Here is a 27,403-nt window from a genome sequence, read left to right on the forward strand (position 1 = left end):
TTCAAATCCACCTTCAAGGCCAGAAGTTGTTTGAGGTGAGTGTGGCTGGCAGGGCCCTTTCTCACTTTTCAAAGCAGCAGCTGATGAAGGGGACACAAACCATGATCAAAGTTGTAATTAACCCTGATCTTGACCGGTTTCATTTGCCATCTAGTGGGACCCAGGAAGTGTGACTTTTCTGCAGGATTAGAGGTTGTGGTCTGTGTGTGTGTGTTTCAGATGCCAGGCTTTTTTTACTTCTCTTGGTTTTACTTTCGTTGTGAGCCCCCACACACCCTGTTGTGTTTCACAAGAGAGGCGGCCATAGAATGAAACGATTGTCTTCCCAGGAAGGCAAATCATTCACTCTGCTGGGTGACATTGGTGGTGTCCAAATTAGGTAATAAATAAAAATCAATACGTTACAGGTGATCCTCAACTTATGGTCGTCTGCCCATTATGGACCTCCGTCATAAAGGACCTTTGGGGGGGGCTCTCCTGTACTTTCAAATGGTCGTAAGGTGATGGCTGCCTGTGGTGAACCCCCATGGCTGCCTCTGCCCTCCAGCTGTGCCTGATGGGCTCTGGGCTGAAAGGGGGGACAGACCCAAACTCAGCCTCTCCCACTTGAGCTCAGAAGGGAAGGAAGGACAGAGAATCCCACACAGGAGGGGCCACAAATAATGAAACCCCCTTTTTGGCAGGAGGAGCTGAAGGCTGGCAGATGGAGATGGTGTCTGTGTGTTTGTGTGTGTGTGTGTGTGTGTGTGTGTGAAGGAATTAGCAGTGTGAAACAGGCACACTGGGCTCTTTTCCCTACTTCCAGTTGACCTTCCGTGTCTCCCAGGACTGGACCTTCTTCCCAGAGGGCCCGAAATCCATAAGGAGAAAGAGCCTCCATTAGACCTGAGGAGCATCCGGGTACCAGGTGCCTCGGGGGAACCAGGTGTCTGGATCAAGGGGCTCACACGGGGCAGGAAGATGCCAGAAGCCCCACTGAAGTAGCCAATAGGAGTCCGGCAGATCCAACATTCGGAGCACATCAACAACTACAGTGCATGGACTGCACAGCACGGCACAATCTGAAGGTCATCTTGACTCAGCCCATGCTCTAAAAACACTCTTCATTATTCTGAACAATTCGTTTATTGAGGATTTTTCACTATATATCTCCCTCTCTCCCATCTTTCTTTCTCTCGTCTGTCTTTCTTTTTTTCTCTATCTCTCTCTCTGTTACCCTCTAGCTATCCCTCTCATTTCTCTCTCATCCTCCTCTTTCTTTCTCTCTCCCTGTCAGCCTTTCTTCATTAAAAATCAGGAAAGAAAACCACAGAACTCCATTTGTTGAAATCAAGTGTACTTTTACTAATTATAAATGAATAGAAGCTAAGCTAAGCTAAGTCTGGTTATTTAGGCGCGAAAGCGAATAATATATTGTATAATTCATCCCCCTCCCCTTGGCATCCCGTGCACAGTCCAATCATAATTCTCCCAAATGTCAGGTGTGAGATAACGTCGAAAGGCATCATCAAGATGGAATGCTGGTCCGTTGGCCTTGGCGGGAAACACTCCTCTTCCACATGAGCAGTAAGGTGGTCAGTTCAAAATCTAGAATCTTCCTCCAGCACAACAATGAGTCCCCTCCCAAATACCATGCCCCCCACTCCCCGTTTCAATGGCAGGCGAAGCAGTAGCAAAGCAGAGGCTGACACTCCCCACACTCTGACTGTCTGTCTGTCTCCCTCTCTCTTCTCACCGTCTTGGAAAGCCCTGCATGCTCTCCTTGGGGCTGGGTGAGGAAGGAGTCAACCCACGGTGGAGGCTTCCCTCCCCCTCCTTCTCTTCTTGTGCAAACCCTCCTGGCCCCACCACAGCCGAGGCACCACAGCGAGGCTCTGCGAGAGCAGTGGGCAGACCATGGAGGGGATAATGGGTCTTCCCCACCCCAGAGGAAAGCCAAATGGGCTTCTCCTTCCCTCCTACCCTTCCCCTTCCCCCTGCTCCCCTTCCCCCACTGAATCCTGCTTAGGCCCAGAGAAGTGCCCCAATAATGGTATCCTCTTCACTACCTGTTAGGTAGCAGAAGGGCATCCGCAGAAGGTCCATGATGATGTCTGGGTGGGTGGGCGGAGCCTCGTTATGCCGCCACTACCATAAATATTTATTTTTACTCCCAGGAACTTTTCACTCAGGTATCATCAGGTCTTAAGACTGATCTGGAACAGCCACTGGGCAGAATTCACATGATGACCCTCCATCTGAGAATTATAAATTGGGTGGGGGGTCTCTGAGCAGGAAGGGGTCTTCTCACATTCCTTTGTTGTAATTTTTCTTTTTTCTCCGCTCTAAATCTTCAGTTCTCCCTATTCATTAACAAGGGCTAGTAAAAAATAACAAGGATATCCTGGTACACGTTATGATTGTAGCAACTTATGATCAGAAATTAATTCCCATTTATGGTCAGAAATAAAAGACTTCCAGTTCTCTGCCAACACACATATAACTCAGTTCCTGGTGAATTATAACATGTGATGTTAAAAAAAGAAATTCCAGGTTGTTCACGACTAAACAGGTGTATCTCTGTTATGGACTTTCTGGTGCAATTTTAACTTTGATTTGCAATGAAATGGTTTCTCACACTCTGCACACTTGTAAGGCCACTCTCCTGTGTGACTTCTGGAGTGCTTGCGCAGTGCTGAAGGTTGGGCAAAACGTTTTTCACACTCCAGACATTTATACGGTTTTTCTCCAGAGTGGATTCGCTGATGCATCACAAGGGTACTTTTCTGAGAAAAACATTTATTGCACTCTGAGCATTTATGGGGCTTCTCTCCTGTATGGATTCGGCTGTGACTTCTAAAGTGAGATGAATGAGCAAATGCTTTCCCACAGTCCAAACATTTGTAGTTTTTTTCTCCTGTGTGAGTTTTCACATGTCTTTTAAGGGCTGATGAGGTAGGATAAAATCTTCCACATTCGTTGCACTCATATGGCTTCTCCCCTGTGTGGGTTTTATGGTGTCTGCAAAGGGCTCCACTATGAGCAAAAGATTTCCCACATTCTACGCATCTGTGTGGCTTCTCTCCTGTGTGGACCCTCTGATGCCTTCCAAGGTGGTTTTTTGCAGAGAAGCATTTCCCACACTCTCCACACTTGTACGGCTTCTCCCCTGTGTGGATTCTCTGATGAATCTGAAGTTCTCTTCGTGTAAGAAAACTTTTCCCACAGTCCCCACATTCATAGGGTTTCTCATTTTTGTGTGTCTTCTGGTGATTCCGAAGTTGAGAAGAATTTACAAATCTTTTCTCACATTCTGGGCATTCATAGGGTTTCTCTCCAGTATGAATTCTCTGATGTTGCACCAGAGTTGATTTCAAGGTAAAACATTTCCCACATTCGAGGCACTTTTCGTTTTTCTCCCCTGTGTGTGTTCTCACATGATTCCGAAGACCTGAACTCTGGGTGAAACATTTTCCACACTCAAAGCATTTGTAAGGCTTTATTCCTGCATGGATCTTCTCATGGGACGAAAGAGTTGACTTCCGAGAAAAGCTCTTCCCACATTCCCAACACTTGTAAGGTTTCTCCCCCGTGTGGATTCTCTCGTGGCCTCTGAGAGTGGCTTTATCACGGAAACAATTCCCACATTCCACACATTGATAAAGTTTCTCTCCAGTGTGGATTTTCTGATGTCTAAGAAGGTGTGACTTTTTACTAAAGCATAAGCCACATTCCACACATTTATAGGGTTTTAGTGTTGGGGGGCTCCTGAGATCTTTGGGGTCTTTTCCAGAGAAGGATTTCTCGCCCTCCAAACCGTGACTGGATCCACTTCCCACATGGACCTTCCTGTGGGTCAAAAGGAGGGACCTGCGAGCAAAGGATTTCCCACACTCTGAGCATTCATGAGGTTTTTTGTGTTTTTTTGGAGTGCTTCTTGTGTCTGATGGGGGATCCAGGACTTTCCCACGGTCCATCCTTCCTCTTGGCTGCTGCCTTGTGCTGATTTTCTACTGTCTGTTGATAGATGCCTTGCAGGGGAATCTTTGGTCACAATCTTTTACTCTCTGTGAGATGAGGGGGGAAAAGAGGAGAAATAAATTTCCTTTTGGGAAATATAGAGAATCACAAAAGCTATCTCCCTTGGATGGGATCATGAAGGTCTTCCAGCCCAACGCATCCCCCAATGGTCCTGTGATCTAAATTCTGATGCTTGGCCACTGACTCGTATTTATGACTGTTGCAGTGTCCTGGGGTCGAGTGATCCCCGTTTTGTGACCTTCTGACAAGCAAAGCCAAAGGGAAAAAACAGATTCACTTAACAAATGTGGGACTAACTTAACTGCACTGATTCAGTTAACAACTGTGGCAAGGAAGGTCACAAAACGGGGCAAAACTCACTTAACAAATGCTTCACCTAGCAACAGACATTTGGGGCTCCACTGTGGTCGTAAGTCGAGGACTACCTAAATGATATGGGCAAAGTTGAAAAGCCCTCCTGGCAGGAAGGGACCACAGCGGAAGGAGTCCCAACTGCCCGACCTTCTCCGGAGGACTCCAGAGCCCATGCTGAGCAGCGGAGGAAAGCCCGGGGATGAACGCGCAGGCTCAGGCAGAGACAGGAAGGCCGGGGCGGAGTTTCTGCTCTCCCTTTGGGCTCCGCCTTCTGCAAGTAACCACGCCCCTTGTTCTCAGGAATCCGAATAGAAGGGACCTTGGAGGTCTTCTAGTCCAGCCCTCTCCTCAAACAGGAGATCCTGCCCTCCCTTGCTCCCAGGTCCTGGGGGCAGGGGAGGGCAGAAATGAGCAATAAATGGGCCATTTTTTACCCCCCCCCACCCCCCAATAGCACTCTATAAGCCTCCATAAGGCTACCCATTCAATTTTTTCGACAAAAAACGGGCTGTTTTTTGCTTGGTGTTTGCCCCTCCCCCCCAAGGAGCAATCTGGAAGCCCCCCCTCCACAAGGCTATCCATGCCTTTTATTTGAAAAAAACAGGCCCGTTTTCGCAAAAAATCGGCCGTTTTGGTGGGGTTTGCAGAATGCAAAACCTTTTTTTTCCTTTCGGAAAGGTCTTTAGTTAGAGTGATTGATGAGAATTACATTGATCAAGTACTGTGCCAACAGAAACAAGTCTTAGGTGCTGCAGATTGTCAGCAATTTCTTTCTCCAGGACATGGATAAATACATCTGGAAACATCTTCCTACCTACCCACTCTCTCTCTCCCTACCTAGTTTATTTCTCTCTCTCTCTCTATCCCTTTATCTACCTACCTACCTACCTACCTACCTAACTACTCTCTCCCTACCTAATTACTGTATTTCTCTCTCTCTATCCCTCTACCTACCTATCTACCCACTCTCTCTCTCCCTACCTACTGTATCCCTTTATCTACCTACCTGCTCTCTCTCCTTACCTACTGTATTTCTCTCTCTATCCCTTTATCTACCTACCTACCTAACTACTCCCTCTCCCTACCTAATTACTGTATTTCTCTCTCTTTCTGTCCCTCTTTATCCCTCTATCTATCTACCTACTTTTTTAAAAATTTGCCTCTTCAAAATCTTGGTGCATCTTATACTTCGAAAAATATGGTGGTCCTCAACTTACAACATTTCATTTAGTGACCGTTCAAAGTTACAACTGCACTGAAAAAAGTGACATGAGGGTTTTTCAACCCACCGTTGCAAGCATCCCCCCTTGGTTCCATGATCCAAATTCTGACGCTTGGCCACTGAATCATATTTACGACTGTTGCAGTGTCCTGGGATCGCGAGATCCCCTTTTTGCGACCTTCTGACAAGCAAAGCCAAAGGGAAAAATCGGATGCATTTAACAACCATGGGACTAACTTAACTGTACTGATTCACTTAACAACTGTGGCAAGGAAGGTCACAAAATGGGACAAAACTCACTTCAGAAATACTTCACTTAGCCACAGTGGTCGTAAGGCAAGGACTACCCAAATGATATGATACAGTTATACAGCACCTCCATAACTGTCTGGTTTGGCTCTGCAACACAACGAGACACAGACTTCAGAGGAGAATCAGACGTGCAGAAAAAACAATGGCTGCCAACCTGCCTTCCATGGAGGACCCGTAAACTGCAGGAGTCAAAAAGAGGGCTGTGAAAATATCTACAGACCCCTCAAATCCTGGACAGAAATTGCACACCAAGACAATTAGACACAAGAACAGTTTTTTCACAAATGCTACATTACTATTACTATTAGTCTTCTCATCGTTCCTATCACCCATCTCCTCCCACTTATGACTGCAAGACTGTAAATTAGTGGCTTTCATCCTTACATTGATATTGTTTCCTGATTGCTTATTTGTACCCTAGGACTCTCACTAAGTGTTGCATCTGATGATTCTTGATGAAGGTATCTTGTCCTTTTATGTACACTGAGAGCATCTCCACCCAAGACAAATCCCTTGTGTGTCCATTCACACTTGGCCAATAAAGAATTCAATTCCTATTTCTAAATTCTAATTTTAATTCTATTCTATTCTGCAGCTTCCTAACAAGACCAGCCTCCAGTCCAAAGGGCTTTCAAAGGTGTCATTTGTGAACCTAAACATCACAGCCTCTTCAGCACAAAACCAAACAATAATAATCGTTGGAGTTTAAAAGGTTTTGTTCCGTTTCGCCAAAAAAAGGAAGTGAAAACAAGGAAGATCCGCTTTCTCTCTCTCTTTAGATTAAGAAGAAAGAAAAAAGGACCTTTTCCGGGTTGGGAGATCCTGAGCTCAGTTCAAAGCAACTTAACTTCCCCCCCCTTAAAGAACCCCCCAAACTGAACGGGGGAGGCGAGGAGCCTCTCTGGGGGTTTCCCTTCCATCCCCCCCATAATCCTTAGGGGAAAAGCTCCGTCTGTAGGGAGCCTTCCCTCCGTTCCCAGAGACGCCCAGTCCCAGCCCTCCCATCCCGGGATCCTCGCAGGCTCAGGGACCCTCCGGGGAAGAGGGGCCACTCCAGCTACCTTTCTCCTGCGAAGGAAAAGCCCTCCTGGCAGGAAGGGACCGCAGCGGAAGGAGCCCCAACTGTTCAAGGCGAGGCCGAGGAAAGCTCGGGGATGAACGGGCAGGCTCAGACGGAGACGGGAAGGCCGGGGCGGGGCTTCTGCTCTCCCTTCGGGCTCCGCCTTCTGCAAGTAACCACGCCCCTTGCTCTCAGGAATCCAAACAGAAGGGATCCTGGAGGTCTTCTAGTCCAACCCCCTCCTCAAGCAGGAGATCCTATCCCATTCCTCACAAGGGACCGTCCAGCCTCTTCTTAAAAGCCTCCAGTGATAAAGAACCCAAAACCTCTGAAGGCAAAGCTCTTCCACTGGTGAATTGTTCTCTTAGGAAGCGTCTCTTTAACTCCAGGTTGCTTCGCTCCTTGATTACTTTCCATCCATTGTTTCTTCTCCTGCCCTCTGGGGCTTTGTAGAATAATTACTCACTCACTCTCACACAGACAGACACACATACATGCACAATCTTTTCTTTGTTGGCAGCCTTCCAAATAGTTCTTTCTCCCCATCCATTCTACACGCTGGAAGTGGGGCTGACTCTCCTCCTTGGGGGGGGGGGGGGAAGAGGGAGAGATTTAATGAGCCCAGAGACTTTTTTCCTCTTCAGAAACTCCACTCAAAGTTCCAGTAATTCTAGCAGCAACAAACAGTTGGCTTTTTCCTGCCTGCCGAAAGACTTTATGGCTGTTTCCTCCTAAGTGGATAAGAAATCTTTCATTTTCCTCCCAGGAGCTTTTCATTCAGTGACGGTCACATCTTACAGTCATCTGCAACAGCCGCTGGGGCAGAGGTTACGGGATGCCCCTCCCTCCTGAGAACTTAAATGGGAGGAGGGGTCTCTGAGCAAGGGGGGGTTTCTGCAGAGACTCACATTCTTGGGTGGGTCAGCTGCCAATCACCAGAGCCCTGGAGGGGGGCAGGAAAGAGGGGAGTTTGGGGGAGCAGCCAAGGTCTCAAGCTTCTTCCGAAGGAGGCAACAGAACAGGGAAAGAAGCCTGAAAATACTGCTCAGCCCCTGCAAAATGGGAATTGTTTTTTTATTTTATTTATATTTGTCTTTATTATTTTTACAAATAACTCAAAGAAGGGAACACATCTTCCTCCGCCTATTCTCCTCACAACAACCCTGTGAGGTGGGCTAGGCTGAGAGAGCGACTGGCCCAAGGTCACCCATCTGGCTTTCATGGCGAAGAGGGGACTGGAACCCATGGCCTCAGGCTTCCTAAGGCAGGGCCTTAACCACTAGGCCATACTGGATGTCCTGGGTGTTGGTTTGGGATGGTCATTCTTAAAGACTTAAAGCTCCCGGGATTCATGCCAGTTGGGGGATTCTGGGAGTGGACATCCACGCAGCTTAAAAGTGGTCAAGGTTGAGAAACACGGAGGTTGACGTACACATGTACGTACCAATATCCATGTAGACACACATATGTGTTTGAGGGTAATGAACCTTTAGGAAAATTATCCTCTGCTCCAGAAGGAGAAATGTAAGAATTCAAATCCACCTTCAAGGCCAGAAGTTCTTTGAGGTGAGTGTGGCTGGCAGGGCCCTTTCTCACTTTTGAAAGCAGCAGATGATGAAGGGGACACAAACCATGATCAAAGTTGTAATTAACCCTGATCTTGACCGGTTTCATTTGCCATCTAGAGGGACCCAGGAAGTGTGACTTTTCTGCAGGATTAGAGGTTGTGGTGTATGTGAGTGTGTGTTTCAGATGCCAGTTTTTTTTTTACTCCTCTTGATGTTGGTTTTACTTTCGTTGTGAGCCCCCACACACCCTGTTGTGTTTCACAAGAGAGGCGGCCATAGAATGAAACGGTTGGCTTCCCAGAAAGGCAAATCATTCACTCTGCTGGGTGATATTGGTGGTTTCCAAATTAGGTAATAAATAAAAATCAATACCTTACAGGTGATCCTCAACTTATGGTCGTCTGCCCATTATGGACCTCCGTCATAAAGGACCTTTTGTGTGTGGGGGGGCTCTCTTGTACTTTCAAATGGTCATAAGGTGATGGCTTCCTGTGGTGAACCCCCATGGCTGCCTCTGCCCTCCAGCTGTGCCTGATGGGCTCTGGGCTGAAAGGGGGGACTGACCCAAACTCAGCCTCTCCCACTTGAGCTCAGAAGGGAAGGAAGGACAGAATCCCACACAGGAGGGGCCACGAATAATGAACCCCCCCCTTTGTTGGCAGGAGGAGCTGAAGGCTGGCAGATGGAGATGTTGTGTATGTGTGTGTGTGTGTGTGTGAAGGAATTAGCAGTGTGAAACAGGCACACTGGGCTCTTTTCCCTACTTCCAGTTGACCTTCCGTGTCTCCCAGGACTGGACCTTCTTCCCAGAGAGCCCAAAATCCATAAGGAGAAAGAGCCTCCATCAGACCTGAGGAGCATCCGGGTACCAGGCGCCTCGGGGGAACCAGGTGTCCGGATCAAGGGGCTCACAGGGGGCGGGAAGATGCCAGAAGCCCCACTGAAGTAGCCAATAGGAGTCCGGCAGATCCAACATTCGGAGCACATCAACAACTACAGTGCATGGACTGCACAGCACGGCACCATCTGAAGGTCATCTTGACTCAGTCCATGCTCTAAAAACACTCTTCATTATTCTGAACAATTCTTTTATTGAGGATTTTTCACTATGTATCTCCCTCTCTCCCATCTTTCTTTCTCTCGTCTGTCTTTCTTTTTCTCTCTATCTCCCTCTCTGTTACCCTCTATCTTGCTATCCCTCTCATTTCTCTGTCATCTCTTTTTCTATCTCCCTCTCATCCTCCTCTTCCTTTCTCTCTCCCCTCTCTCTGTCTCTGTCTCTCTCTTCTCACCCTCTTGGAAAGCCCTGCATGCTCTCCTTGGGGCTGGGTGAGGAAGGAGTCAACCCATGGTGGAGGCTTCCCTCCCCCTCCTTCTCCTCTTGTGCAAACTCCGAGTGTGATAAATGTTTTACTCGGCCTTCGTGCCATCCTCCAAGCCGCCTGTTCCATGTCGTTTTAAGAAGGGAACGGAGCAGCTGTTGGCTTCTCCATCCAGAGCTTCTCTTGGGGCCCCATCTGGTTCCTTCCACAACCCAGGGATTAGCAGAAGACATGGGACTGTCTGAATTGAGACCATCCCTCTGCATTTCCTACCCGGATGGGAGAGAGGCCGGCCGATTCCTTGGGACACCCCAGCGAGGCTCTGCGAGTGCAGTGGGCAGACCATGGAGGGGATACTGGGTCTTCCCCACCTCAGAGGAAAGCCAGATGGGCTTCTCCTTCCCTCCTACCCTTCCCCTGCTCCCCTTCCCCCACTGAATCCTGCTTAGGCCCAGAGAAGTGACCCAATAATGGTATCCTCTTCACCACCTGTTAGGTAGCGGAAGCGCATCCGCAGAAGGTCCATGATAATGTCTGGGTGGGTGGGCGGAGCCTCGTAATGCCGCCACTACCATAAATATTTATTTTTACTCCCAGGAACTTTTCACTCAGGTATCATCAGGATTTACACTGATCTGGAACAGCCACTGGGGCAGAATTCACATGATGACCCTCCATCTGAGAATTAAAATTGGGTGGGGGTCTCTGAGCAAGGAGGGGTCTTCTCACATTCCTTTGTTTCCTAATCCCCAGAGACCCCGAGACAGAAAAGAAGAGAATTTGGGGGAGCAGCTCAGATCTCCTGTTGTTCCCAACTAAATGCAACAGGGAAACAAGGCTGAAAATGTTGCCCAGCCACTGCGGAATAGAAATGATTTGATTTGTTTCCCACTTATATCCGGCTTTATTATTTTTAACAATAAGTTAAGGCAGTGAATATATCCCACCTGCCTTCCTTCCCATCTCTGGAGGGACCTGAAAATGGCTCTCCATGGACGGTCACCATCCGACATGACTGAGCTGGAGAGGATTTGCAAGGAAGAAGGGCAGAAAATCCCCTGATCCAGATGTGCAAATCTTGTTACTTTATATACAAAAAGACTGGAGGCTGTAACTGCTGCCAAAGGAGCTTCAACAAAGTAACTGAGTGAAGGGCCTGAATACTTATGCCAATGTCTCGTTTCAGTTTTTTTCTTTTTTAATTCATTTGCAAACATTTCTAAAATTCTGTTTTCTTTTCTCATTATGGGGCACTAAGTGTAGATTTAATGTGGCAGTCCGTGCTGTAAAAAACACTCATTACTTTGAATAATAATTTTATTAATAAATTATATATGCCGATCAAACCAAGACCTTCAATACAACTGTGTACTAGTATGATTGTGAATATACTCTATGTATGTGCATAGATAGTAGGAAAAATAAATGTTTCCTCTTCATCCTCAGCCAGCATATTCAACACCAACCCTTTATCACTAAATAAAATAATAAGATGCATCTTCATTCCACCCTCAGCCCATTTTTCTCCTCTCTAAATCTTCAGTTCTCCCTATTCATTAACAAGGGCTAGTAAAAAAATAACAAGGATATCCTGGTACATGTTATGATTGTAGCAACTTATGATCAGAAATTAATTCCCATTTATCGTCAGAAGTAAAAGACTTCCCGTTCTCTGTCAACACACATATAACTCTGTTCCTGGTAAATTATAACTTGTGACGTAAAAAAAAATTCCACATTGTTCACGACTAAACAGGTTTATCTCTGTTATGGACTTTCTGGTGCAATTTTAACTTTGATTTGCAAAGAAATGGTTTCTCACACTCTGCACACTTGTAAGGCCACTCTCCTCTGTGACTTCTGGAGTGCTTGCGCAGTGCTGAAGATCCGGCAAAACGTTTTCCACACTCCAGACACTTATACGGTTTTTCTCCAGAGTGGAATCGCTGATGTATTACCAGAGTACTTTTCTGAGAAAAACATTTATTGCACTCAGAGCATTTATGGGGCTTCTCTCCCGTATGGATTCGGCTGTGACTTCTAAAGTGAGATGACTGAGCAAATGCTTTCCCACAGTCCAAACATTTGTAGTTTTTTTCCCCTGTGTGAGTTTTCACATGACTTTTAAGGGCTGATGAGGTACGATAAAATCTTCCACATTCGTTGCACTCATATGGCTTCTCCCCTGTGTGGGTTTTATGATGTGTCCAAAGGACTCCCTGACGAGCAAAGCATTTCCCACATTCTACGCATCTGTATGGCTTCTCTCCTGTGTGGACCCTCTGATGCCTTCCAAGGTGGTCTTTTCTGGAGAAGCATTTCCCACACTCCCCACACTTGTACGGCTTCTCCCCTGTGTGGATTCTCTGATGAATCTGAAGGTCTCTTTGTGTAAGAAAACTTTTCCCACAGTCCCTACATTCATAGGGTTTCTCATTTCTGTGTTCCTTCTGGTGACTCCGAAGTTGAGAAGAATTTACAAATCTTTTCTCACATTCTGGGCATTCATAGGGTCTCTCTCCAGTGTGAATTCTCTGATGTTGCACCAGAGTTGATTTCAAGGTAAAACTTTTCCCACATTCGAGACACTTTTCATTTTTATCCCCTCTGTGTGTTTTCTGATGACTCCGAAGACCTGAACTCTGGGTGAAACATTTTCCACACTCAAAGCATTTGTAAGACTTTATTCCTGCATGGATCTTCTCATGGGCCAAAAGATTTGACTTCTGAGAAAAGCTCTTCCCACATTCCCAACACTTGTAAGGTTTCTCCCCTGTGTGGATTCTCTCATGGCCTCTGAGAGTGCCTTTTTCACGGAAACAATTCCCACATTCCAGACATTGATAAGGTTTCTGTCCAGTGTGGATTCTCTGATGTCTAAGAAGGCTTGACTTTTGACTAAAGCATAAGTCACATTCCTCACATTTATAGTGGTTTAGTCTTGGGGGGATTCTGAGATCTTTGGAGTTTTTCCCAGAGAAAGATTTCTCACCCTCCAAACCTTCACTGGATCCACTTTCCACATGGACCTTCCTGTGGGTCAAAAGGAGAGACTGGAGAGCAAAGGATTTCCCATACTCTAAGCATTCATGGGATTTTTTGTCCTTTGGTGTAGAGCTGCTTGTGTTTGGCGAGGGGTCAAAGAGTTTCCAAGGCTCCATGGTTCGTCTTGGTTGCTGCCTTGGGCTGATTTTCTACCCTCTGTTGTCTTCAAGGTAAATCTTTGGTCACAATCTTTTATCCGCTGTTGGAGGGAAAAAAGAAACAAAGAGGAGATTTCCTTTTGGGAAATTCAGAGTCAAAAAATCTATAGGAGGAAAACACTTACGTTGTTGTGCTCATTAAGTGATTTTGGGGAGGTTGTTAAGTGAAGTCAGACCCAGGGAAGAGGTGGAGGGGTGCCTGAAGGGGTGGGGGGAGACCTTGGAAGTCCAGCACAGGCCATGTATGAAGTAGGAGAGCTGCAGCTGCCCCCACAAGCCTCAGTCGCCCCACCTGGGCCCTGCAATGGGGCAGAAGTGCCAAGATGGTGCCTTAAGTGGAGGTCTGGGGCCTTCAGCCATTTCAGCCATCTGCCACTGACCCCAGGACTGGACTTCAGCCCAGTGTCACGGCTGCCATCCAGAAATGCCCCCTTAATCCCCAGACCGGAGGCCTCTGCAGCCTTCGTGCCATCCTCCAAGCCGCCTGTTCCATGTCGTTTCAAGAAGGGAATGGAGCAGCTGTTGGCTTCTCCATCCAGAGCTTCCCTTGGGGCCCCATCTGGTTCCTTCCACAACCCAGGGATTAGCACAAGACATGGGACTGTCTGAATTGAGACCATCCCTCTGCGTTTCCTACCAGGATGGGAGAGAGGCCGGCCGATTCCTTGGGACACCCCAGGTTGCTTCTCCGATGCCCTGAGCACAACCAGGTCAGACCAAAATGCTGTGTGTGTGTTTGTGTATTAGAAGGAGGAGCTAAGTCAGGCCACCCTAAAAGAGACTCGATCCCAGAAGATCCCACAGGAAAGGAGGAGGGGGAAATGGCTCCGATTCGGAGTTTCATTTTTCTCCAGGGGTGACAGCACAGGCGCCCCGAAAAGGATCATTGCCGATCAGAGCAAATAAAGCTACACATAAAGATTTTTAAAAAGCTTATTTTCCAAACCAAGTTTCATTGACTCACCTTTAATATTGTCTCTTGGTTACTTGTTACCCCTCTGGGTCAAGGCCAGGGAGGATCCCCACCGCCAAACAGTTTGATTTCTCCTTAACCGATTGGCCCTTTGTGCAGGAAGCTGCTCCTCCAAAGGGGCCAGGATTTCCAAATTTTCTAAGATTGAGTCCCGGCCAAAATTTTGGGGGTTCTGATCCAAAATGCCCCTTTCTCTTCTCCTGAGTTCACAGCCACATCTTCACTATTCCCCTGCAAAGGGAAATGAAAAGGACTCAGATGCTGAGCTTAATCCAGAAACGACCTGGAGGAGGAAGAGAAAAATGGTTCCACCACAATATCGCAAAGCCCTTCGGCGCGGAAACATAAGCGCGAAGGTCTAATCCGCGCCATCGGAATCGCTGAAGCGAAATCGACCTTAGCGCGGAGACATAAGGGCTTAGGGCAAATCCGCGCCTTTCCATACTATCAATTAGCAAAATGGGATGCTAGCGCGGCGTCATCACGCAGGCGCAATCGCGCTAACATGTTGCAGCTGTCAAAGCTGTCAAATGTCAAAGAATCGCGCGCGCGTTGCAAAGCTGTCAACTGTCAAAGAATTGCGCGCGCGTTGCAAAGCGCTCAACCATCGCGCGCTGTCAAACCTTCGCGTGCACGTTGCAACTGTCAAAGCTGTCAAATGGCAAACCATCGCGTGGAACTTATTTACTGACATAATAAACTGATTTATTGATTCTGTATATTTACTGACATAATATGCTTCTACTGCTGACTTGCTGACTGTTTATCTTATTTACTGACATAATAAACTGATTTATTTATTCTGTAATCGATATCTTTATTCCATTTGATGCAACAAAATAAACTTTTAGTACTACATTTTACTGTCTGTAATTGATATCTTTATCCCCTAACCCTTAACCTAATCCTAAACCTAATCCTAAACCCCTAACCCTAAACCCCTAACCCTAACCCTACACCTAACCCTAATCCTAAACCTAATCCTAAACCCCTAATCCTAAACCTAACCCTAATCCTAAACCCCTAAACCTAACCCTAATCCTAAACCCCTAAACCTAACCCTACACCTAATCCTAAACCTAAACCCCTAACCCTAAACCCCTAACCCTAAACCCCTAAACCTAACCCTAAACCCCTAAACCTAATCCTACACCTAATCCTAATCCTAACCCTAATCCTAAACCCCTAAACCTAACCCTAAACCTAATCCTAAACCTAATCCTAAACCCCTAAACCTAACCCTACACCTAATCCTAAACCTAAACCCCTAACCCTAAACCCCTAACCCTAACCCTAAACCCCTAAACCTAATCCTACACCTAATCCTAATCCTAAACCTAACCCTAATCCTAAACCCCTAAACCTAATTTATTTAGTGACATAATAAACTTAATAATAAATAAATAAATAATAAATAATAATAATAAAACTAGTCAACAAAACTGATCAATTTGATGCAACAAAATAAACTTTTATTTACATTTCACTGTTTCAAAACATTCAAAAGCTGCATTTTACATTTAAAACATTTAAAAAATACTAAACTCAAAGCATTAAACAAATGTTAATTCAAAGCATTCACTTTTCGCGCTGCCGTCGTCGCGCTGATATTGACGCAGTAATGTGGGCGCGCTAATGACGACGCGTACTTGTCGACGCGTATTTGTCGGCGCTCTTTTGCCTAGCGCGGTTTTGTCGGGCCACGGAGAAAAATAGGGTTGATTGAGGAGGATACAAAATAACAGGAGACGGAATCGAGGTTCAGGAAGATCTTGATGGGCCATAATGGAGGAAAACAGCAGGATGAAGCCCAAGAGGGACCAATGCATAGTTGTGAGTAGGAAAACTCAAAGCAAGGTGAGAGAGATCAGAAAAGGGCTCCTCTTTCCTGCTCTTTTTGGAGGCTGCAAGGCCCCCGAGATTCCAGGCTTTATGGGACCAAACGCTATTTTGGGCATTTCAAAATCAGGCAACCTCCTGGCCTCAGCTTCTTCTCTCAGCTGCTCACAAGACCATCCTCAAAACCTCCGGAGAGTTTGTGCTTTCCAAAAGATCCACCAAGGAGGAATTGCCACATCCCAGCCTCCTCACTGCAATGAGCTCAGTCTGGGTTAATTGCACATTGCATATCACAAAACACCTTTTAAGGCCCATTTACTCCATTTTTCCAACTGCACTTGAGGGAAACGGAGGTTCAGAGGCTTCCTGTTCAAACGGACCACAGAGAGACCTTCTGAAAGCGACCTCCCTAAAAGCTGCTGCCCAGATCCACCCCTCCCCCCGGGGAGCCTTGGCCGGGCGAGGAGGGGGCAGATCAAGCCCGAGGACGGAGCCCCCTTTGCCCCCCTGGAGGGGAGGGATCCGCTTCCTGCAGGCAGCGCCAGAACTGGATCTTCCCCAGGAAAACCCTGGAAACCCAAGAGCGGAATCCGCAGCTCCCTTCCTCCTGGCGGGGAGAGGATCTCCTGGGAGGCAGCCTCACCTGCCCCGAGCGGGACCCAGAAAACTCTCCGGAGGGATCCAGCGACGATCCTCTTCGTGCAAAGCGGGACACGCAAAAGGAAGCGGAGATGCATCCAGGGGGAGATGAGAGGGAGGAGCCTCTGCTGTCTTCTCCGGCCCCGCCCTCGCCCGCAGCCCCCGCCCCTTGGCCAGCTCTCTCCCCCTCCGCCCCTCCCCCTGCTCCGAAACTTCTTCTGTTCCTCCGATGGGCGTCGATGTCGAGGGTTCCTCTGCCCATGGGAAGAGTGTCCCTTTGCAGCACGTTGGAAGCAGGGCTGCCCCTCCTCCTCCAGCGTCTTCCTGTTCTCCTCTATCTCTGTATTTCTGTTTTTGCGTATGTCTCTGTGTGTGTGTGATTGTGTCTGTGTGTGCCCTTGTATGAGGCCAGACACAGAGAAGCCCCTTTTAAGGTTCTTCTCTTTAGGAACTCCGTTTAAAGAGCCAGAAACCAGCGGGGATCTCTACTTTGGGGGGGGGGGGGGTACTTTTACTTTTTTGGTGTTCCTTCCTAACAGGATAGTAAATATTTATTTTTACTCCCAGGAACTTTTCACTCAGGTATCATCAGGATTTACACTGATCTGGAACAGCCACTGGGGGAGAAGTCACATGATGACCCTCCATCTGAGAATTAAAATTGGGTGGGGGTCTCTGAGCATGGAGGGGTCTTCTCACATTCCTTTGTTTCCTAATCCCCAGAGACCCTGAGACAGGAAAGAAGAGAGTTTGGGGGAGCAGCTCAGATCTCCTGCTTGTTCCCAACACAATGCAACAGGGAAACAAGGCTGAAAATGTTGCCCAGCCACTGCGGAATAGAAATGATTTGGTTTTTTCCCTCACTTATATCCGGCTTTATTATTTTTACAATAACTCAAAGGCAGTGAACATATCCCACCCGCCTTCCTTCCCATCTCTGGAGGCACCTGAAAATGGCTCTCCATGGAGGGTCGCCCTCCGACATGACTGAGCTGGAGAGGATTTGCAAGGAAGAAGGGCAGAAAATCCCCTGATTCAGATGTGCAAATCTTGTTACTTTATATACAAAAAGACTGGAGGCTGTAACTGCTGCCAAAGGAGCTTCAACAAAGTAACTGAGTGAAGGGTCTGAATACTTATGCCAATGTCTCATTTCAGGTTTTTTTCTTTTTTAATTCATTTGACAACAATTCTAAAATTCTGTTTCTTTTCTCATTATGGGGTTACGGAGTAGAGATTAATGAGAAAAAAAATTAAATTCAACAACTGCACAATCAGGCTGCAGCATAACAAAATGGGCAAAAGTCAAGGGGGCCTGAATGTCCTAAGTGAGGTGGGGTCCCATTAATCCCGAGCGTGTCAGGCACATTTAGGCAGCCACCCATCATCTGCCCTTAAGAGCAGGGGCTCCATCCGAATCGCCAAGAGATTTTTCCTAAAGTGAATGGAAAATCTGCTCCTTTTCATTCAATCCCAAAGTCGGAAGAGGGAGGAGGGAGCCAAAAGAACCAAGATGGCGGCTGTTTTAAAGGGAAACACACACAAAGCTGGAAAGCAGCAAGACTTTGACTGCAGAGCATGGCACCATCTGACTGCCTTCTCAAGTCGTTTGACCGTCCAGTCCGTGCTCTAAAAGACACTCATTATTTTGAATAATAATTTTATTAATAAATTATATACGCCGATCAAACAAAGACCTTCAATACAACTGTGTACTAGTATGATTGTGAATATACTGTATGTATGTGCGTGAACGTATGAAAAAACAATGTGAAAAAAAAAATCCCTCCGAAAAAGATAATAGGAAAAATAAATGTTTCCTCTTCATCCTCAGCCAGGAGAATTGGGGAGCAGCAGATAGGCCTTGTGCCTGAGGATGAGCACAAAAGCAGCTGAGGCACAAAAAGGAGGGGCTGGGAGGGGAGGGGGCAGCCAGTGGGGGATCAGCAGGTGTGCCAAACTGCCCCAAAAGTTAGCTACCTGTTAAGTCCTTTTGCCTCACTGTTTACTCTCTGATGGGATTTGAATAGAAAAAAAAATATTTTCCCCATATTTTTGAGATGTTTCTAGTGACTTATGTGACACTGAAAAAAAACATGTTTTCGCATTGTCAATAACTACACAGGTTTCTCTCTGGTATAGATTTTCTGGTGTATTTTTAATGTTGATTTGCAATGAAATGGTTTCTCACACTCTGCCCACTTGTGAGGCCTCTCTCCTGTGTGACTTCGGGTGTGGATGCGAAGGGCTGAAGGTTGGGTAAAACGTTTTCCACACTCCAGACATTTCTATGGATTTTCTCCAGCGTGGATTCGCTGATGCCTCACGAGAGAATCTTTCCGTGAAAAAGATTTATCACACTCTGAGCATTTATGGGGCTTTTCTCCTGTATGGATTCGGCTGTGACTTCTAAGGTGAGATGAATGAGCAAATGCTTTCCCACAGTCCAAACATTTGTAGTTTTTTCCCCCCGTGTGAGTTTTCACATGACAACTAAGGGCTGATGAGCTACTATAAAATCTTTCACATTCGTTGCATTGATATGGCTTCTCCCCTGTGTGGATGTTATGATGTCTCCAAAGGGCTCCCTTATAAGCAAATGATTTCCCACATTCTACGCATCTGTACGGTTTCTCTCCCGTGTGGACCCTCTGATGGGTTCCAAGGTTTTGTTTTTGGGAGAAGCACATCCCACACTCCCCACATTTGAATGGCTTCTCCCCTGTGTGGATTGTCTCATGAACCTGGAGCTCTGTTCGTGTAACAAAACCTTTCCCACACTCCCTACATTCATAGGGTTTTTCCTCTTTGTGCCTCATCTGGTGTCTCTTAAGTTCAGAAGAATTTACAAATCGTCTCTCACATTCTGGGCATTCATAGGGTCTCTCTCCAGTGTGACGTCTCTGATGTTGCAGCAAGTTTGATTTCTGAGTAAAACATTTCCCGCATTCGAGGCACTTTTCATTTTTCTCCCCTGTGTGCGTTTTCCAATGAGTTCAAAGAGCTGAACTCTGCTTGAAACATTTTCCACATTCAAAGCATTTGTAAGGTTTGATTCCTGCATGAATCTTCTCATGGATCCAAAGATGAGCTTTCTGAGAAAAGCTCTTCCCACACTCCCAACACTTGTAAGATTTCTCCCCTGTGTGGATTCTCTTGTGGATTCTGAGAGAGGATTTTTCACGGAAAAAAATCCCACATTCCAGACACTGATAAGGTTTCTCTCCAGTGTGGATTTTCTGATGTCTAAGAAGGTGTGACTTTTGACCAAAGCATAAGTCACATTCATCACATTTATGGGGTTTTATTCTTGGGGAGCTTTTGAGGTCTTTGGAGTTTTTCCCAGAGAAAGATTTCTCACCCTCCAAACCTTCCCTGGATCCATATCCCACATGGACCTTCCTGTGGGTCAAAAGGAGGGAGTGGAGAGCAAAGGATTTCCCACACTCGGAGCATTCATGAAGTTTTTTGCGGTTTTTCAGAGTGTTGTTTGTATCTGATGGGAGATTCCAGATTTTCTCACGCTCCATGCTTTGTGGTGGCTCCTGCCTTAGGCTGAATTTCTACTATCTGTTGCCAGTTGTCTTGCAAGTAAACGTTTGGTCACAATCTTTTATCCTCTGTTAGAAGGAGAAGGAGAAAAAAGTATTTCCTTTTCAGAAATGTAGAGAGCCACAAAATCCACAATAAAGGATCCACAATAATTGAGTTTAAATAGAGGTTTAAGGACATGGCATAAGCGCTTCAGCTTACTAAACTGTATCCCCAAGTGCATTATGGGACAAGGCACAAACAGCCTGCACGGATCATGGCTAAAAAAGTATCCCTGGAGCAAGAGGCAGTTTGGGCTGAGAGAACATTTCCCCATGGAGGGACAGGATGAAGGCTGGACAGGGGCAGCCCCACCCCAAGCTGAGTCCCCAGGAAGCCTCTTTCGGCTTCAAGGGTGCATCCACCCAGCCGTTGCAACTCCCCCACTCTGTGGCCTTCCCTCCAGGGTCCACCTCCAACTAGACCAAGAGTGGCTTCTTACAACAAGTATCACTTAACTGCATCACTCTCTTGTCAAATTAAGATTAAAATAATTAACATGCTTATAGTCACAGTGCGCATGTGCGAGGCAGGATGGCCGCTGGCTTCCCTTGCTCCGTCCGGTGGAGCAGAAAAATGCCGAAATAAACCGGCGGTTTGGGTCGGAGCCTTACAAAAAGGGGTCCCTGCAACTGAGCGAGAGCCAGGGGACCTGAACAAACGATTTCCTGGAGGGTCGACGCTCCCAGACGTCCTTTGGCCCACGCGGCAGCCCGGAGTGTTCTTCGCAGCGCTCGTCGAGGCTGGTGGAAATGGCGGTGCTGCGCTGAAACTGTGCTGAAGGCTTCGCTTCGGCGTTTCAACCACCCACAAGCAGCTTCGGACCGGCATTTTATGATGCTCTATGTCCTAGCTTTAGCCCTATTTCCTTCGCTGACTGGGACGAGCCCTGGTGCCTGTCTGTCTTCTGGAGGACTACTGTTACCAAAGGAGGTGGGTGACTCGAACGACGCTGGATGAGACAAGGCAGCTGGTTTTCCCCCGGCTGCCGTAGTCTCTTTAGGCGCCCCCCCCCCTCCTCTACTCTGGCGGATCACATTACTGGATGCTCCTGGCATTTTTCGACATCTTTGGCCCTGTTTCCTTTGGAATCTTTTTGGACTCTGTTGGCTGACTTTATAGAGGGGTAGTCGGTTTGATATGGGGCGGTATAAGATCTGGCAGTTGCCCTAGCGGCTGTTGCCACGGCCCTTTAGTCTACCCACTAGGCCCTTCCTACGGTTCGGCCTCTCCTTTCTTTCCCCGGCCCTCGGTTTGCTCTTACTCATACGGGGCTTTTGCCATCCGGTTCCCTGCTCACGGCTGCTGGACATTGGACTTGCGATCTGGCCCTGTTGGTACGACCATTGCCGTCCATCGATGTCAAGGGATTCCATCTCAGCCCCCTTGGAACTTTTTGGACCCCACATCTCAATACCATCTATACCATCTATTGCGTAAGGAAGAGGGAAGACGAGACCTTCTCCCCCCTTTATATCTCCGCGAACCCACCGGACTGGACTTTTTGCGAACCCACCTACAAACTTTATGCGAACTTGCACATTCTTTAACAGCTGCACAATTTCTTTCCCTTGTATGGGGAGTGCATGGGGTATGTATGTGTCTGATTGAATGATCCCACATTAATGAATTCTTATTAGCTATTTTATTGTATCATTGTATTTTAATTATTAGTGGGCTATGTATGTGCAGAATGCTTGGTGGGTTTGGATGGGGGGATTGAGAACGCGGCCCGGAGCCCCCACCACTGAGTGCAGAAGCAGAAGTGGATGTGGCCCTGGACCCGCCTCTTGTCCCAGAATGTATGGTACAAATGGCCTGCCGAGGAGAACGGGGGCCGCGGGATGGGAAGAGGGGTCTACGGGTGCGGGGCCAGGCCGGTGCATTCCGGTCATGTTTGGGAGAGGCAGGTACGACGAGAGTTACAGGGCTAGCCATTACCGGGAAAGGAGGGTTCGCTACGTCACAGCAATCCCTCCTTCTGGCCCTGATAGCTCAACTCCAGGACCAGGTGGTGAGAGATGTCCTACGGGATTGGGCAGCATACCAATTTTATTAAATTTAAAATTTCAAAAATTCTCCAGACCAAGGTTTAGCCTAGATTTGTTTACTCACCTTTAAAATTACGATCAAGAAGTCACTTGTTACCCCTCTGAATCAAGGCCAGGGATGACCCTCACTGCCGACCAGTTTCATTTCTCCTTAGTCAATTGGCTCTTTGTGCAGGAAGCTGCTTCTCCATCCGGACCACGATTTCCAAATTTTCTAGAATGGAGTCCCAGCCAAAGGTTGGTGGATCCTGATCCAAGATCTTCCCTTTCTCCTCTGTGGGGTTCACGGCCAGATCCTCACTGGTCCCCTGCAAGGAGAAATTAAAAAGGCTCAGATGCCGACAGTAATTCTACACTTACTCTCTAAATGACCTGGAAGAGGAAGCAGAAGGTGGAATTATTTGTTAATGGTAGAAATAAAGGAGAGAGAATTGGGATTCAAGGAGATCTTGATGAGCCAAAATGGAGAGAAACTACCACGGTGGAAGTCCAATCGGGGCCATTGCATAGTTGTGAATAGGAAGACTCAATGGAAGAAGAGAGAGAGAGATCAGATGGGCAAAAGAGCATGTGTGAAAAGGGCTGCTCTCTTTGGAAGTTGAAGGATTCCAGGTAGGCGGTTCAAAAGAGAGAGTTATTCAAGTGAGCCTTCTGGCCATCAGCTTCTCCTAGGAGCTGCTCACAAGACCAGCCTCAAAACTTCCATAGAATTGGTGGGTTCCAAAACATCCACCCAGGAGGGGCTGCCACATCCCAGCCTCTTCTGGGCAAAAGGAGGAAAATACAAAGCTTAGAAATTAAAACAAAGGATTTCATTATTGGCTTTTTAGGTGGCGCTCAGAGAAAAAGGATCTCTTGGGGGTTAAAACAACATGAACTCCATTCAATTCATTTAAAGCCTTTTTTCTTTCCCCCAAACTCTCCCTCCCCCCCATTGCAACGAGGTCAGTCTATGTTAAGACGACATAATACATCTAAAAAATGTTTTAAAGCTCCATTTTCCAACTGCCCGTGTGGGATTTCGATGCTCAGGGACCTCTGACGGACCACAGAGAGGCTTAAAGCGACTTACTCAAAAATTTCTTTCGGATCTCCCCCCCCCCCCCACAGCCCCGCAGGGAGCCTTTGCCGGGCGAGGAGGGGGCAGTTCCAACCGAGGGACCGAGCCCACTTTGTCCCCCTGCAGCAAACGACAAAGACGGATCTCCCCGAGGATAACCCTGCAAACCGAAGAGCGGAATCCGTAGCTCCCTTCCTCCTGGCGGGTGGAGGATCTCCTGGGAGGAGGGGCGGCCTGGAGGCCGGAAGAAGAGCAACCCAACCGGCACTGAGAGGGATCCAGGAGCCTTTCTAGAGGGATCCAGCGCCGATCCTCCTCGTGCAAAGAGGTAAGCGGAGATCCAGCCGGGAGAGGGGAAGGGGAGGGGCGTCTGCTGTCTTCGGGCTCCGCCCCCGCACTCCAGCCACGCCCCTTGGCCAACTCCTTCTCCCTCCGCCCCTCCCCTGCTCCGAAACGTCTTCTGTTCCTCCAATGTCGAGGGTTCCTCTGCCCATGGGAAGAGTGTCCCTCTCTGCATGTTGGAAGCAGGGCTGCCCCTCCTTCTCCAGTGTGTTCGTGCGTGTGTGCATGTGTTATTGTTTGTGTCTGTGTGTCCTTCCTAACATGATAATAAATATTTATTTTTACTCCCAGGAACTTTTCAAGTGTTGCTTGTTCCCAACAAAATGCAACAGGGAAACAAGGCTGAAAATGTTGCCCAGCCACTGTGGAATAGAAATGATTTGGTTTTTTTCCTACTTATATCCAGCTTTATTATTTTTACAATACCTCAAAGGCAGTGAACATATCCCACCCACCTTCCTTCCCATCTCTGGAGGGACCTGAAAATGGCTCTCCATGGAGGGTCGCCCTCCGACATGACTGAGCTGGAGAGGATTTGCAAGGGCAGAAAATCCCCCCCCCATCCAGATGTGCAAATCTTGTCAAGTTATATACAAAAAGACTGGAGGCTGTAACTGCTGCCAAAGGTGCTTCAACAAAGTAACAAAAAAACTGAGTGAAGGGTCTGAATATTTATGCGAATGTCTCATGTTTTCTTTTTTAATACATTTGCAGACATTTCTTAAATTCTGTTCTCATTTCTCATTAGGGGGCACTGAGTGTAGATTTAATGAGGGGCAAAATGAAATTCAGCAGCTGCACAATCAGGCTGCAGCATAACAAAATGTGCAAAAGCCAAGAGGGCCTGAATGTCCAAAGTGAGGTGGGGTCCCATTAATCCCGAGCGTGTCAGGCACATTTAGGCAGCCACCCATCATCTGCCCTTAAGAGCAGGGGCTGCATCCGAATCGCCAAGAGATTTTTCCTAAAGTTAATGGAAAATCTGCTCCTTTTCATTCAATCCCAAAGTCGGAAGTATCCAGCGAGGGAGGAGGGAGCCAAAAGAACCAAGATGGCGGCTGTTTTAAAGGGAAACACACACATAAAGCTAGAAAGCAGCAAGACTTTGATTGCAGAGCAGGGCACCATCTGATTCCTTCTTGGCTCTTTTGACAGTCCAGTCCGTGCCCTAAAAAAAACTTTTCGTTATTTTAAATAATAATTTTATTAATGAATTATATATGCCGATCAAACAAAGACCTTCAATACAACTGTGTACTAGTATGGTTGTGAATAGTTTGCATGTATGTGCGTGAATGTATGAAAAAACAATGTGAAAAAAGAAAAAATCCCTCCCAAAAAGATAGTAGGAAAAATAAATGTTTCCTCTTCATCCTCAGGCAGCATATTCAACATCAACCCTTTATCAATAAATGAAATAATAAGATGCATCTTCATTCCACCCTCAGCCCATTTTTCTCCTCTCTAAATCTTCAGTTCTCCCTATTCATTAACAAGGGCTAGTAAATAATAACAAGGGTATCTGGGTACAGATGATGATTGTAGCAACTTATGATCAGAAATCCATTCCCATTTATGGTCAGAAATAAAAGACTTCCCGTTCTCTGCCAACACACATATAACTCAGTTCCTGGTAAATTATAACATGTGACGTTAAAAAAAAAATCCACATTGTTCACAACTAAACAGGTTTATCTCTGTTATGGACTTTCTGGTGCAATTTTAACTGTGATTTGCAATGAAATGGTTTCTCACACTCTGCACACTTTTAAGGCCACTCTCCTCTGTGACTTCTGGAGTGCTTGCGCAGTGCTGAAGATCCGGCAAAACGTTTTTCACATTTCAGACATTTATATGGTTTTTCTCCAGTGTGGATTCTCTGATGTGTCTCAAGAGAATGTTTCTGAGAAAAACATTTATTACACTCTGAGCATTTATGGGGCTTTTCTCCTATATGGATTCGGCTGTGTATTCTAAGGGAAGATGAATTAGAAAATGCTTTCCCACAGTCCAAACATTTGTAGTTTTTTTCTCCTGTGTGAGTTTTCACATGACTTCTAAGGGCTGATGAAGTACGATAAAAACTTCCACATTCGTTGCATTGATGTGGTTTCTCCCCTGTGTGGGTTTTATGGTGGCTGCAAAGGGCTCCCTTTTGAGCAAAAGATTTTCCACATTCTATGCATCTGTATGGCTTCTCTCCTGTGTGGACCCTCTGATGCCTTCCAAGGTTGTGTTTTTGGGAGAAGCATTTCCCACACTCCCCACACTTATACGGCTTCTCCCCTGTGTGGATTCTCTGATGAACCTGGAGCTCTGTTCGTGTAACAAAACCTTTCCCGCACTCCCCACATTCATAGGGTTTCTCCCCCTTGTGCCTCTTCTGGTGCCTCCGAAGTTCAGAAGAATTTACAAATCTTTTCTCACATTCTGGGCATTCATAGGGTCTCTCTCCACTGTGAATTCTCTGATGTCGCACCAGGCTTGATTTCGAGGAAAAATATTTCCCACATTCGAGGCACTTTTCATTTTTATCCCCTGTGTGTGTTTTCAAATGACTCTGAAGACCTGAACTCCGGGTGAAACATTTTCCACACTCAAAACATTTGTAAGACTTTATTCCTGCATGGATCTTCTCATGGGCCAAAAGATTTGACTTCTGAGAAAAGCTCTTCCCACACTCCCAACACTTGTAAGGTTTCTCCCCCGTGTGAATTCTCTCGTGGCCTCTGAGAGTGCTTTTTTCACGGGGAAAAATCCCACATTCCAGACATTGATAAGGTTTCTCTCCAGTGTGGATTCTCTGATGTGTAAGAAGGCCTAATTTTTGTCCAAAGCATAAGTCACATTCCTCACATTTATAGGGTTTTACTCTGACAACTTTGGCATCTTTTCCAGAGAAGGATTTCTCACCTAATCCTTCCCTGGATCCGCTTCCCACATGGACCTTCCTGTGGGTCAAAAGGAGTGAGTGGAGAGCAAAGGATTTCCCACACTCGGAGCATTCATGGGTTCTTTTGGCTGTTTTTGAAGTGCTTCTTGTGTCTGATGGGGGATCCAAGAGATTCCCGCCTTCCATGCTTTCCTGGCGGTGGCTGCCTTGTGCTTGTTTTCTACTATCTGTTGACAGTTGTCTTGCAGGTGAAGCTTTGGTCACAGTTGTTTTCCTGCCAGTGGAACAAAAAAGAAGATGAGAACATTATTTCCTTTCGAGAAACATGGAAAATCACAAAATTGAATTGAATTGAATTTATTGCACTTATATGCCGCCCTCTTCCCGGAGGGACTCAGGGCGGCTCACAATCCAAAGGTAGGGGATACAAACAAGGGAAAAACAACAAAAAAGCAACTACAAAGAATTTTTTAAAAAAACAACTATCAACAGCCACACAATTCGAGCGGGGACTGGAACTTGTCAGCCCCAGGCCTGTCGGAACAGCCAGGTTTTAAGGGCTTTGCGGAAAGCCGGAAGGGTGATGAGGGTCCGAATCTCCATAGGGAGCTCGTTCCAGAGGGCCGGAGTAGCCACAGAGAAGGCCCTCCTCTGGGTGGTAGACAATCGGCATTGGCCGGTAGATGGAATTCGGAGGAGGCCTAGTCTGTGGGATCTAATAGGTCTATTGGAGGTAATTGGCAGCATGTGGTCTCTCAAGTACCCAGGTCCAATACCATGAAGGGCTTTATAAGTGACGACTAGCACCTTGAAGCGTATCCGGAGACCAATCGGTAACCAGTGCAGCTCACGGAGGATAGGTGTTACGTGGGTGAACCGAGGTGCACCCACGATCGCTCGCGCGGTTGCATTCTGGATGAGCTGAAGTCTCCGAATGCTCTTCAAGGGCTGCCC

At 46.9% G+C, this 27,403-nt stretch overlaps 1 protein-coding gene and 1 pseudogene across 1 annotated transcript in view; both read right to left on the reverse strand.

The window, feature by feature from the left end:
• Positions 1–1,666: 1,666 nt before the first annotated feature.
• The window catches only part of LOC116502499 (zinc finger protein 420-like), a 37,748-nt gene continuing 12,011 nt past the window's right edge, over positions 1,667–27,403 (reverse strand). The window contains exons 2-4 of the mRNA XM_032208379.1: positions 14,026–14,317; positions 11,613–13,102; positions 1,667–3,989 (exon numbers count right to left, since the gene is read on the reverse strand). Coding sequence (XP_032064270.1) covers positions 2,544–3,989; positions 11,613–13,019 — 2,853 coding nt within the window. The 5' untranslated portion in view covers positions 13,020–13,102; positions 14,026–14,317 and the 3' untranslated portion in view covers positions 1,667–2,543. The remainder of the gene's footprint in view (positions 3,990–11,612; positions 13,103–14,025; positions 14,318–27,403) is intronic.
• Positions 18,630–26,787, reverse strand: LOC116502500 (annotated as a pseudogene).

This window comes from Thamnophis elegans, chromosome 2 (genome assembly GCF_009769535.1).
Source record: "Thamnophis elegans isolate rThaEle1 chromosome 2, rThaEle1.pri, whole genome shotgun sequence".
Taxonomy (NCBI): domain Eukaryota; kingdom Metazoa; phylum Chordata; class Lepidosauria; order Squamata; family Colubridae; genus Thamnophis; species Thamnophis elegans.